Genomic DNA, 13,379 nt, shown 5'->3' with positions numbered 1-13,379 from the left:
TGACGTGCATACCAACTTCAAATTTATAAAACTACTCAAAGATGCTTGAGTGCTTAGTAATTTCAAAAAAAAAACTATAAAAATCTCATTTCTTTTTTTCTTACCCCTCCGACTTGTTTGCTCCTTGATACTCGTGAACCCCTGTTGGTATTTGAGCGTATAGAACGCCATGTCTCGGTTGAGGGACACCGCATAGTCGTAGCGGCACTGATACGAATCACCGCAAATGTCGTACGCTTGACGGATCTCTTTGTTCCGTGACGAAGGTATGATATCCTCAGGGAGTTGGTCCCATACGGGCATGAACGTGCGGTTTGCGAAATAGCTTGCCGTGCGGCCATACTCGTGTAGGAATAGCGAGCCTCCCTTGTCCCGTTCTTCTCGATCTTCTAGTAGCCCTGGAATAAAAACAAGTGAGTCTAAAGTGGGAAGAAGAAAAAGAGGAAGGTTCTGGAGTTTCAAGGAGCGATTATACGACAAAAACTAGGAGTTGGGTTTTTTTTTCTTTCTTTTTACTTTCAGAAGGCATTAGTATTGCTATGTTACCAACAAAATTATGACGAAATCCTGAACTTACCAACAAAAAATCAACAAAGTAGGTACCTACTTAATTGTTAACAAGTTTTTAGCTTCATTAATACTAATAAAACTCAGCTTGCCGTGCGGCCATACTCGTGTAGGAATAGCGAGCCTCCCTTGTCCCGTTCCTCTCGATCTTCTAGTAGCCCTGGAATAAAAACAAGTGAGTCTAAACTAGGAAGAAGAAAAAGAGGAAGGTTCTGGAGTTTCAAGGAGCGATTATACCTACGACAAAAAACTAGGAGAACACGTTAGGTTTTTTTTTTTTTTAATTCCTTTTTCTTTCTTTTTACTTTCAGAAGGCATTAGTATTGCTGTGTTACCAACAAAATTATGACGAAATCCTGAACTTACCAACAGAAAATCAACAAAGTAGGTACCTACTTAATTGTTAACAACTTTTTAGCGTCATTAATATTAATAAAATTTATCACTTACAGCGTAGACCGAAATCTTTGTGAACTCGCTCAAAGTTATTGATGTTGGGCATGATAACAGTTCCATCCGGTAGTGTGAAATCATCACTCGCATCAAAACTCCAATTACCCAACAATCCTCGAGTTTGGTTCTAAAAGAAAAATAAAACACAGTAGTTAAAGTATGTTAGTCCATTTGATCGAGTTTTGGTGAGACCCTTAGCATACCGGTAGTGTGAAATCATCACTCGCATCAAAACTCCAATTACCCAACAATCCTCGAGTTTGGTTCTAAAAGAAAAATAAAACACAGTAAAAAAAAGGAATTTTAATTGTGTTAAGCATATTTAAATGCTTGTCACAAACATCGTTCCCCGATTATTTCACCTAGATAAATTTTATGACATAACTTGGACTCGAACCACCAACCTCCAGATCCAAAGTCCAACGCGTTAACAACTGCACCACTAAGGTTGGTAATAAAACACAGTAGTTAAAGTATGTTAGTCCATTTGATCGAGTTTTGGTGAGACCCTTAGCATAGGTAGGTATGTATGATGAACTTAGACTAGAAATTATTAGACAAAAGATGTCGCGCCGGAGGAAGGTAATGTACGTGGCATTTTCTGTCACTCAATCCTTTTTTTTACTTTCTTTACTTAGAGTGGCAGGATTCTCAAGGTTGAACTCTTCCACCCAAACACTACCTATCCTTAAGCTAACTTACTATGAACGTCCAGGGCAGAAATATCCTTGCAGTCATGAAGCCCTTGTTTTCGACAACTTCCACGCCCGCCCCTGATTGGAACATCATAATGACTTCTGACTGGTTGAGAACGTAGGACGGGGTGTACACTGTCACGCCTGGGGGGAAGGGATAAGGGATAACAGGGAATATTTAATGAGAACCCCATGAAACATAATTCTATTAATCTTGGGTTTTTCTAGTATTTGGCGAATGGCTCACTTTTGGAGAACGGATATTAAGTGTTGCCTTTTTCAAGAGCTTCCTTAATAAGCTCACAATTCTGTGCTTACATTTCATGTCTTCAAAATTAAAATCAAATAAATCATTTGAGAAAATGGAAAAGATATAGGTTTCAGGCATCGTTTTAATTTCCATGATGCTTTCTGGGACTTTGATTAAAGAAAATACAATCTAGCTAACCACTTCTACCGTAAGAACCGTTCCAAAATCAAATTCCGATGGAGAATGAATCCTTGAATGGTGAAATCGAACTGGCTGAAGTGTTGAACCAGTCCGAAAATATTACAACATAATACACAAGTTTGTTGTGAGCTTAGGGAGTACATTAAAAGAATTTGGAAGCATGGTTGGTCGGTCCGGTGATAACGTGCTTGCTTGCTATCACCCAGATGAGAGACGTCGAACGTACTACGGAATGGGAGTACTACAATAAAGATCACAGGAGATCAAATGTATCAGTTGTTAAATTACTACAAAATAAAAACGGCGGTGAAAACTTTTTTTTTTTGAGAAAGAGAGAGCTTCTTAGTCCAAATGGCACCCGAATATTATCCAAACGCTCATGCGATCCAATGAAATGTCCTTTAAATACAAAACAAATTATAACATTTATGACTTATGGCCTCTATGGGTAATTCAAAAAGTAAATATAGAATTAAAATAAAATGTATGAAGGATTTGTTACTCACCCACACTGGGAGCTTGGTAAGCGACACAATCCTGGGAGGGACGTCGTTCGAAGCGGAATGTTTCACAGCCCACGGCTTGTTCATGTTGCCACAGACAACACATGTAGAATGGGGACATGTCGTGAAACCATTGGGACAGAGTAGGCACCTGGAAATTTAATGAATTTAGGAGGCCTTACATACATAATTTTCCTCCAAGTAATATTAAGATAGTTATAAGTTAGAATTAAAGAAAATTGTGTACATACTTGTTTGTATTTTATCACAATAAAATTATTTCATTTGATTTGATTTGACATAATCAGTCCATCAGTAGTTGATGGTCGGTGTAAAAAGCCTCGCCACCACCTCTATATCATTATATCTTTCCTGGCTATCTATTTCCCTCCAATTTCCTCCTTTTCCTTTAGGAAGTTTAGGAGGGCTTATAGTCCCGAAATCGAAGAGAGAATGAGGAAAGCTGAATGGGAGAAAGCCAGCCTTTCCAAGAACGAAGTTTATCTGTTTAAGAGAAAGTGAGTTTCAAGTTCTGATTCGACGATTTTTTTTTTTGGTTTTGTCGCTAACGTTCTTTTTAGGCAGATTCACCTTTGCACGATAACTTCAACGGCTTTTCGACCGAATATTTGATTTGAAATTCCCGCCAAAATGTAAGAAAACAATATAGGTAAGGGTTTTTTGAAATGAATAAGAGAAATTGGCTCCAGGCAATTAATTCCGCTTTTTTTTTTTTGTAATTCGTCCTTGTAATGGTACCTACATTGGGGAAATTAATAAGCAATAAAGGGTTCTTAAAATAAATAATAAAAATTTATATAAAAGACATTTTCTTATGAATCCCTATGGCCGGAGGTTTTTCCGGTTTTTTTCAAAAGGCCATGAGACTTGAAACAATTCATAACGTTTTTACCTGTTAGCTTCTGCCCAGGGCAGAAATAAATTCCCAAGTTAATGAAGAACTCTAGGTCCTAAGAGCCCACGTTTCTTGAATGCATAGGAATTATACATGAAGAAAATAGTTCATTCCCTTATCGTAGCAACACTTGCTGTTTCTTGACCAACTGAAATCTGAAAAGGAAGCAAAATAAAGGTGATGAAATTTGGCAACACTGTTTTGAATCATAAAAGATAGCATGAAGATAGTGCCATTTCTTATCGTAGCAACATTGCTGCTTCTGAAAAGCGCGCGAGGAAGACGCGAGAGAGAGAGGATAAAGGTTTGAAATGAAAAAATTGGCAACAACTGTTGACATAGAATTAACATGAGGTTAATCAATTTCGTATGTAAAGCACACTTGCTGCTCTGGAATCCAAATTGCAGAAAAAAAAACCTGAAAAGGAAGGAAGATGAAGGTGGATTGGAAATTTTTTGCAACAAAACTGTTTGGAATTCAATAGGAATAACATTGAGAATTTAAAGTTCATTCTTAATCGTACAACACTTCTGCTTGGGTGATTTCAAGAGACCTGAAAAGTAAAAAGGAAAAATTAAAGGTTTGAAAATGAAATTTTTGGCAACCCACTGTTTTGATCATAGGATAACAATGAAAAGGTTAGTTTCCATTTTCTTTTAAATTCGTCAGGCCACCCACGGCTGCTGCCTGAAATTCCAATGAGACTGAAAGTAAAGGAAATAAAGGTGATTGAAAATTTGGCAACAACTGTTGATCAATAGGTAAACATAAGGTAGTCCATTCTTATCGTAGCAACACACTGCTGCTCTGATCCAATGAGACTGGAAGGAAAGGAAAAATAAAGGTGATGAAATTGGCAAACACTTCTTGATCATAGGATAACAATGAGAATAGTCCATTCCTTATCGTAGCAACACTGCTGTTCTGATTCCAATGAGACTGAAAGGAAAGGAAATGAAGGTGATGAAATTTGGCAACACTGTTGATCATAGGATAACATGAGATAGTCATTCTTATCGTAGCAACACTGCTGTTCTGATCCAATGAGACTGAAAGGAAAGGAAATGAAGGTGATGAAATTTGGCAACACTGTTGATCATAGGATAACATGAGATAGTCATTCTTATCGTAGCAACACTGCTGCTCTGATCCAATGAGACTGAAAGGAAAGGAAATAAAGGTGATGAAATTTGGCAACACTGTTGATCATAGGATAACATGAGGTAGTCATTCTTATCGTAACAACACTGCTGCTCTGATCCAATGAGACTGAAAGGAAAATAAATAAAGGTGATGAAATTTAAAATTTGGCAACATTGTTTAGCACATGAATCTAAAAGTCGCCTGCGGTTATAACACATTGAATGAACCAGTTCTTAATGGTTCACTCAAGTTAAGAAACGTTGCGCGTGGTTGGTATCCGGATAGGTGCTCATTTGGGCAGTTGCGTGCTGCTGAATTTTCTCAGTGAGGTTTGTGAGGAGGCTGGTAGTGGTAGTTTGTCGTCGCCGAATGGAGGTATAATCCTCTTCACTAATCTTCTTAGCAGTTATACAGTGACTTAGCAGTTAGCAGCAGTTATACAAAAAACTTAGCTCAGTTATACAGTAACGTTGAACCCAAAACAGATGATGACCAAATTCAGGCACCTTTTAAATTTCCTCTGTTGTTACTCGAGGATTAGCTACTGTGCCCGCTCGAACGCTCAGACTTAAGTCAGATGGTCTAAGCGTGAGTTACAGGCATTGGATAACTGAAGACAATGTTATGCCGAATTTCTTACCTGGGAGCTCCAGTACGCACACAATGTCGGGCTCCCTTGTTATAGAAACAATTAGGATTCAAGTCTATGTCACAGTCGTAGTCCGGAAGAAATCGGCCTTTGTCCGCCAACGCCTGTTCTAGGGTACACGGACATTGAGATATCTAAGGGGAGTGGAAAATTGGAAATAAGGATACAGCAGTTATACAAAAAACTTAGCTCAGTTATACAGTAACGTTGAACCCAAAACAGATGATGACCAAATTCAGGCACCTTTTAAATTTTCTCTGTTGTTACTCGAGGATTAGCTACTGTGCCCGCTCAAACGCTCAGACTTAAGTCAGATGGTCTAAGTGTGAGTTACAGGCATTGGATAACTGAAGACAAAGTTATGCCGAATTTCTTACCTGGGAGCTCCAGTACGCACACAATGTCTGGCTCCCTTGTTGTAGAAACAATTAGGATTCAAGTCTATGTCACAGTCGTAGTCTGGAAGAAATCGGCCTTTGTCCGCCAGCGCCTGTTCTAGGGTACACGGACATTGAGATATCTAAGGGGAATGGAAAATTGGAAATAAGGATTAATTTCGGTTCTTTATTAGGTCCTTAATTCTAATAAATGTCCTTTTACTTTAATTAATTCTAATAAATGTCCTTTTACTTTAATTAATTCTAATAAATGTCCTTCTACTTTAGTAATGGTACCACATATTCCTAACGTCCCGTCCTATTCAACTCGTAGAGCTTAGCACACCTTTAGGACCGTTGTAACGCAGGGAACCAATTGGTTCCTACTTTTCTTTCTTTTTTTACTTTCTATTTTTTAATATAAACAGGTCTTGATTATTGTTCTATAAAATGTAATGTTATTACCAATCAAATATATAAGACCTTGTTTAGGCTGCGAGAGTAAAGGGACTTTTCAGTCCTATGCTGGTAGCATAAACAAGGTATATTATTCTATTCTATTCTACTATACCTAAGCTTCTATGTTGACTGAACTAGGCACTATTCACTTACCAGTTTATACTAATCAATTTTCTATAAAAGGGTGAGTGGTCCTTGAACTACAAGCTCTTTCAGGGAAAACCTGAGAAATACTTACGTCCGAGGCGAAATTCTTGAGGTACCGATCGTTCTTGATCCACTCATTAAAAAATAATTTCGCTATATTTTTTTATATTTTATTATCTTTGTGTTAAATAAAAAATTGAAAATCATGAGAATTGTTAATTGAAGGGGAAAAGGAAAATTATGTTCATGGTTCGTCAAGAATGTAATGGAATGGAAAATAATGCAACTGCTCTCATCTCATTGCTGGCCTCATTGTTCCAGCATAATACTATGTATTCTGACTGCCAACAAAAACAAAGCTGCAGACTATTGTAGAAGCAAATATACTCGTATTATTATTTTGACATCACATCAGACATTGAAGACAAAGTTCCCTCATCAGATGGAGTAAACTGACTCGATAATCCTTAATCTGGGTGCAGCTGAATTGATAAGAACAATAGACTCTTGAATGGGAGGGAGGTGACCACTAGGCGGGGTTCATTCTTGACTCTAGAGGCTAAAACTACGTGTTTTATGGACTCACTTCTTTAGTTCAACTACAGGTCAGGTACCCAATTTGTTATTTTCCTGAACCCTAACATACTTTCAGTACTTATCACCTCAGGACTTTCGCTCATTTTCTCTTTTCGCGTCAGAAATAATATTGCAAAGTGCATTTCACAAAGGTTCATTACTGATACAGACTCCCCCGGTTACCAGTCTGTGGTCATTAGTGGTGGATCTCAAGGGAGAATGAATTCATCGAATATCAGTGCCGAATTTTAGGGAAGATTTTTTTTTTTCTTCTTTAAAGCGCATGGTCAGACTTTTTCACTCGGGTCTCCTAGCCAATTAGTGTGTTTAAATTAGGTTCGACTATGAGTACCAATATGAATTGGGGCAATTCTAATGCCAATTCTAAAGTGAGATGATTGAAAGACGGAGCTCGTGAGATGAGATGAGGAGAGGTAGCGACGGGCAGAAAAAAGAGAGGAGGGGAGGAAAAAGGGAAGAGGGAGAGAGTTGTTTGAAGTTTGTCACGTCGCGTCGCAGGGGGAAAAAACTGGGAAAAGACGGTATTCCCGTATAATTTAAAACGAGAAAAAGAAAGATGGAGAGGCGAAGATAAAATAAATGCAGTATGGGGAGGGAGGGAGAGGGAAGTAAAGGGATGTGAGGAAGTATTGATAAGAAGGAGAAAAAGAAATGGTTGCAAATGGTATTGAACGTTAATGGTTTGAATTTGTAATAGAATAGAGAGGTGAGGAGGAAGGGGAGGGAGAGAGCCAAAGAAATCACTAAATCAATAATAGTTCTGAAGTTGGAAAAAAGGCAAAGGAATGAGCATTTTCAAATAAAGAAATTTGAACTTGGCTTTGAAGTGTGATCCACTCGTCACATAAAATTTCTTCCCACTTGTTGGAATCGAACTGGCGTCTCCACTGAGGAGCAAAGTACCAACCCAATGGAATTGGCTTACTCCAGAGTACTCTGGGAAAATAGAAAATGGAAACCGCGAGACTTGAACATAATATGTAGGTACAAAGTAGATAGGTTACCCCGGTGGCTCGGTTTTACCAATACAAAAAATGCTTCTTAAAAATAAATAGACGTTGCACTTTTCAAGATAAAAAAGTAAAAAAGGTTTGATAGAGAGAACTGTAGGTAACTGTTGAAGTCTTATTGCCCCAAAAGCAAAGAGAGAAGAAGGACAGAATAAGAGAAAGCAAGTTGTTCGGAGTACGAATCTTATCTGTTTAGGATGAAGTCCGGGAATTCAACCCACGGCCTAGCGCTTACAAGCCAGACGTGCCACCCTTAAAGCTAACTAGCCTGACTTTAGTAAAAGAAGGTTAGCGAGGGATGAACTTACGGAGATACAGTAAGGCCAGCATATTGTACAGGATTGGTCAAGTTGATATGAACAAACCCGAATCGAATATCATGCATATTCCAGTTATATCTTGTTCTATATGCTGATGGAGCTATTGTATAGGACCCCGAATTGGCTACTCCTTCCTAGAAGAAAAAGAAGAAGAAGAAGAAGAAGAAGAAGAAGAAGAAGAAGAAAAAAAATGTCCTCAATTCGGATCTACAAAGGTGGTTCCAGATCAAGTCATGGCATACAATTTTGTGAAGTGTTTTAATCGGTGTACGACACTTGTGACAAGCGTTCGAGCCTAGGATATAAAAACAACTCCAGCCCTTTGACGTTGTGACTTTGGCGAAAAATTAATACATGATCCCTAAACGAAATTTACTCGTAGCTAAAAACCCCTTCGAGAGGAAATTCAACTTCAGATCTGGCTGAATAAAACGAAATGTAGAACATTCTTTTTTTTTTCTCTCTGAATCTGCATGAACCAGGACGAATTCTCCTTTGCCATTGAATGTATACTCGAGATCGTCAAATGTTATGAAGTGTGGATCGCCGAATACAGTGGCTGGAAATTAAAATAACCATGAAGATATCAAGATGGAACTTGGCCTGGCGCACTGCCGTGCGCCTAGATACATAATACACAAGTTTGTTGTGAGCTTAGGGAGTACATGAAAAGAATTTGGAAGCATGGTTGGTCGGTCCGGTGATAACGTGCTTGCTTGCTATCGCCCAGATGAGAGACGTCGAACGTACTACGTAATGGGAATACTACAATACAGATCACAGGAGATCAAATGTATCAGTTGTTAAATTACTACAAAATAAAAACGGCGGTGAAAACTCTTTTTTTTGAGAAAGAGAGAGCTTTTTAGTCCAAATGGCACCCGAATATTATCCAAATGCTCATGCGATCCAATGAAATGTCCTTTAAATACAAAACAAATTATTATAACATTTATGACATATGGCCTCTATGGGTGATTCAAAAAGTAAATATAGAATTAAAATAAAACGTATGAAAAATCCGCCCCGGGCGGGAATCGAACCCGCGGCCTAGCGCTTACAAGGCAGACGCACTACCAACTAAGCTAACTAGGCTGGCTTAGAACATTCTTGGTCACCGCTAGGTATACGATATGTTTTTGGATACTAACGGACGGATGTACGGACGAAACGTTGAAGTCAATTTTCTAGGTCTTCTCAGTCCTAAGTCACCCAGTCAAGTAATAGTCAGGCTGGACGTTGCTTACCTCCAGTATATCAATGTAGACTAGTTCAGGTTGTATGGTAGTCTCTCTATAGCCATACAGAGATATACTGACTGGTGTGTTCAGGTTGGAAGTGAGGTTGTATTTGTCCCAAGTTATCTTAATTTCCTCTGGGTATCGCTCGTGTACGGCGTCCGTCTCGAAATAAATACGCTCAGTGGCCGTGGCAGGGGTTTCTGAGGAGAATAGAACAGATGAGAATAGAATATTTTATGATTTTACTACCCATTTGTCCTGTTCTTCACTAAGGAGAATCGCTTTGCACTATCAGTAAGAACTAGCAGGGATAGCACGTTGAATGTGCCACTTCGTAATGCCAATGGATCATTGATGTTATGCAACGTTGTGCGTGGTTGGTATGAGGATGACTAACATAAATATGGGCTATCACGTAATCTTGGCTTTTCTCGGCCGGGCTGAGGTTCATGTGAGGAGGCGACATGTTGCCACAGACAACACATGTAGAATGGGGACATGTCGTGAAACCATTGGGACAGAGTAGGCACCTGGAAATTTAATGAATTTAGAAGGTCTAGATACACAATATTAGGTATATTTATAACTGTAATCGTTTCATCAGTTGAAGTATAGATGTAAAAAGCTTCGCCACCATATTCTATCATTAAATCTTTCCTGGCTTTCTATTTCCTTCCAATTCCCTCCTTTTCTCCTTTTCTTTTAGGAAGTTTAGGAGGCCTTATAGTCCCGAAATCGAAGAGAGAATGAGGATAGCTCGATAAGAGAAAACCAAACGTTCGATGGAAGAACTTTATCTGTTTGGGAGATACTGAGAAAGCGATTCGCGATTCGTAAACCCGCGACCTAGCCCTGAGAAGTTCTGATTCGACGATATTTGTTTTAGTTTGTCGCTACTTTGAGGCAGTCACGATAACTTCCTTGTTAGCTTCTGTCCAGGGCAGATATCCCAAGTTATGAGACCTCCTAGGTCTAGAGCCCCACTGTTGATCATAGGATAACATGAGGTAGTCATTCTTATCGTAGCAACACTGCTGCTCTGATCCAATGAGACTGAAAGGAAAGGAAATAAAGGTGATGAAATTGGCAACACTCTTGATCATAGGATAACATGAGATAGTCATTCTTATCGTAGCAACACTGCTGTTCTGATCCAATGAGACTGAAAGGAAAGGAAATAAAGGTGATGAAATTTGGCAACACTGTTGATCATAGGATAACATTACCCATTCAAGCATAGCAATCTTCCGATGGGTCATCTGGCATATGTATACCTATGTATGTACCGGCATAATATGTACCTAGGTATGTAGTACATAGGTACAATCCAAGCAATCCTAAACATTCTAAAACCCAAGAGAGAGAGAGAGAGAGAGAGAGAGAGAGAGAGAGAGAGAGAGACGGAGCTAGGGAACTTTCACTGTGTAACTGCATAACAATATAACTGTCCGCGATTGTGTGGACACATACAGGGTGTACCAGAAATTCGTGGCCACCCTATGTACAAGTTGTATCCGTGTATCTTTTGACAGAACAGACGAGAAGTCAAGAGAATAGGATAAATAACATGGTTAAAGTTCGCCCCGGGCAGGCATCGAACCATTGACCTAGCGCTTACAAATCAGACGCGCTACCCTTCAAGCTAACTCCAGGGTGGCTATAGGTATAACTTCTAAAGGCCCAAGGACATTTGCGATTTTGCAGGTTTAACTCCGACCCCGTCTGAACACGGGAAAAGGCGAAGAAAAAGAAGATTTTCCTCTGGCTGAGGGACTTTAAACAGGGAATAGACCAGCTTAGTCTGACTGGGGGGGACTTTAAACAGGGAGTAGACCAGCTTAGTCTGGCTGGGGGACGTAAAACAGGGTGTATAAAAGCCTGAATTTCCCTTGCTAAAAAAGTAGCAAAGATTGAGTGCGAAGGGCATCCACTCGTAAATTTTCTAGCCAAAACTATATGTCAGCCCAAAGCAATCACCCTTGGGCTGATTGAGAGGCTGACGAAAAACGCCGACCCCGTCTGTACAAGAGAAAAGGTGAAGAAGAAGAAGGAGAAAAAGAAGAAGAAGAAGAAGGAGAAGGAGGAGGAGAAGAAGAAGAAGAAGAAGAAGGAGGAGAAGAAGAAGAAGGAGGAGGAGGAGAAGAAGAAGAGGAAGAAGAAGAAGAAGAAAGAAGAAGAAGAAGAAGAAGAAGAAGAAGAAGAAGAAGCTAGGTGTATAGGTACTCGTGTATAAGTTACAATTCTTATTGAACCAAGATCTTCATCATAAGGCCTGAGGCATAACTTATACTTTTCGACCTTTTACAGTTATTTTTTCGGAGTTTTGACCTCAGATTTGGATTTTTCCCAACTTTTTACATAGGAATCGACCATTTATTTCTAATTTTTACCCATCTGCAACTGCTCCATTATGCATAGGTACTGTTCTGTAGAAATATGTAGGTAGGTATACCTTCTCTATGCTTTAAGTTGACCTTTTCCTAACCTGACTAGGTATTGTTCTAATAATACCTACAGTTAGTATTTATTTATGAGATTTATTCTCCCATTCCTTCTCTCTCTCTCTCTCACCTCCTCTTTCATTTCTATCGTCTATTTTTCCTTTCTCTATTTCCTCTTCCTCCTCCTCCTGATTCTCCTCCTTCTTCTTCGTCTTCTTCTTCACCATCTTCTTCTTCTTATTCTTTCTTCTTCTCCGGAAATTCGGGACAAAACGCCCCAAAATGAAAAACTGAACGGGACGCCGGGACACCCCCTGAAATTCGGGACGTTTGGCAAGCCTAGTTATAAGGAGTTGGGATTTGACTCAGTAACTGAGCAGTTCAGTGAAAAGAGTAGTTCTTTTTGTACTCACTTACACAATCCTTACATAGGTAGATATGTACCTACAAGTACATAATATATATGTATATGTGTGTTTCTATCTAATATCTATCCTTCTCTCTCTCTCTCTCTCTCTCTCTCTCTCTCTCTCTCTCTCTCTCTCTCTCTCTCTCTCTCTCTTTCTCTCTCTCACCTCCTCTTTCATTTCTATCGTCTATTTTTCCTTTCTCTATTTCCTCTTCCTCCTCCTCCTCCTGATTCTCCTCCTTCTTCTTCGTCGTCTTCTTCTTCACCATCTTCTTCTTCTTTTTTCTTCTTCTTCTCAAAGTTAGGTATTGGACTTACCATGAAATTTGATCCGCGAAGTCCGAAATCAATATGGCACAGAACATCTATGAAAGGTACGTGTTAACACTGTTAACTCCTTTGGGTATTTCATTTCTATCACAGATTATGTAAAATTTTAGAGGCCTAGGTACCTATAAACAGCTAAGTAAGTACACATACACAGAAAAAAAATGGCGCCTATCCGAGAATGGAAAATTTTGGTTGGAAAGTGGAGTGGGTACCTAAATAAAAAAATACATACCTATAAATGCCTATTCTTCAAAGAGGTAGGTATCTACCTATAACCTAGGTGGGTACCGATTTGCTTTTTTTTATTTATATGTATATAAATTTTTAATTAAATATGGAGGTACCTACATAAGTACCTATCTAGCTAATTTGTTAGTTATGGGGAAAGCTACCTACTTGCTTGCTTTAAATTTATTTATTTTATCTGGACACAAAAATATAATACATAGGTAGCTATAATTAATTTATCATTATTTTATTTATCTATGGGCAAATAACTATCCACTATCCACAGTGTTCTCTTCTTAATTCTGTGTGCCTACTTATTCAATTCATCTGATTATTTTATTAAAAATATTAATAACAATAATAATAATTATAATTGATAACATTTTTAAATAAATAAATAAAAAGCATTAAAAAAAAAAAAAAAAAAAAAAAAAAAAAAAAA

General features: G+C 38.6%; 1 protein-coding gene across 1 annotated transcript in view; it reads right to left on the bottom strand.

The window, feature by feature from the left end:
- LOC103524619 (protein mesh-like) overlaps positions 1 to 13,379 on the bottom strand; it is a 22,252-nt gene that overhangs the window by 2,497 nt on the left and 6,376 nt on the right. The window contains exons 5-16 of the mRNA XM_026819975.1: positions 10,435 to 10,582; positions 9,939 to 10,059; positions 9,536 to 9,729; positions 8,277 to 8,422; positions 7,798 to 7,894; positions 6,453 to 6,497; positions 5,756 to 5,898; positions 4,747 to 4,855; positions 2,673 to 2,820; positions 1,723 to 1,859; positions 1,018 to 1,147; positions 105 to 398 (exon numbers count right to left, since the gene is read on the bottom strand). Of these exons, the coding sequence (XP_026675776.1) occupies positions 105 to 398; positions 1,018 to 1,147; positions 1,723 to 1,859; positions 2,673 to 2,820; positions 4,747 to 4,855; positions 5,756 to 5,898; positions 6,453 to 6,497; positions 7,798 to 7,894; positions 8,277 to 8,422; positions 9,536 to 9,729; positions 9,939 to 10,059; positions 10,435 to 10,582 (1,712 nt within the window). The remainder of the gene's footprint in view (positions 1 to 104; positions 399 to 1,017; positions 1,148 to 1,722; positions 1,860 to 2,672; positions 2,821 to 4,746; positions 4,856 to 5,755; positions 5,899 to 6,452; positions 6,498 to 7,797; positions 7,895 to 8,276; positions 8,423 to 9,535; positions 9,730 to 9,938; positions 10,060 to 10,434; positions 10,583 to 13,379) is intronic.

Source organism: Diaphorina citri, unplaced genomic scaffold (genome assembly GCF_000475195.1).
Source record: "Diaphorina citri unplaced genomic scaffold, Diaci psyllid genome assembly version 1.1 scaffold108, whole genome shotgun sequence".
Lineage (NCBI taxonomy): Eukaryota > Metazoa > Arthropoda > Insecta > Hemiptera > Psyllidae > Diaphorina > Diaphorina citri.
This window is presented reverse-complemented; position numbering and strand designations above follow the sequence as displayed.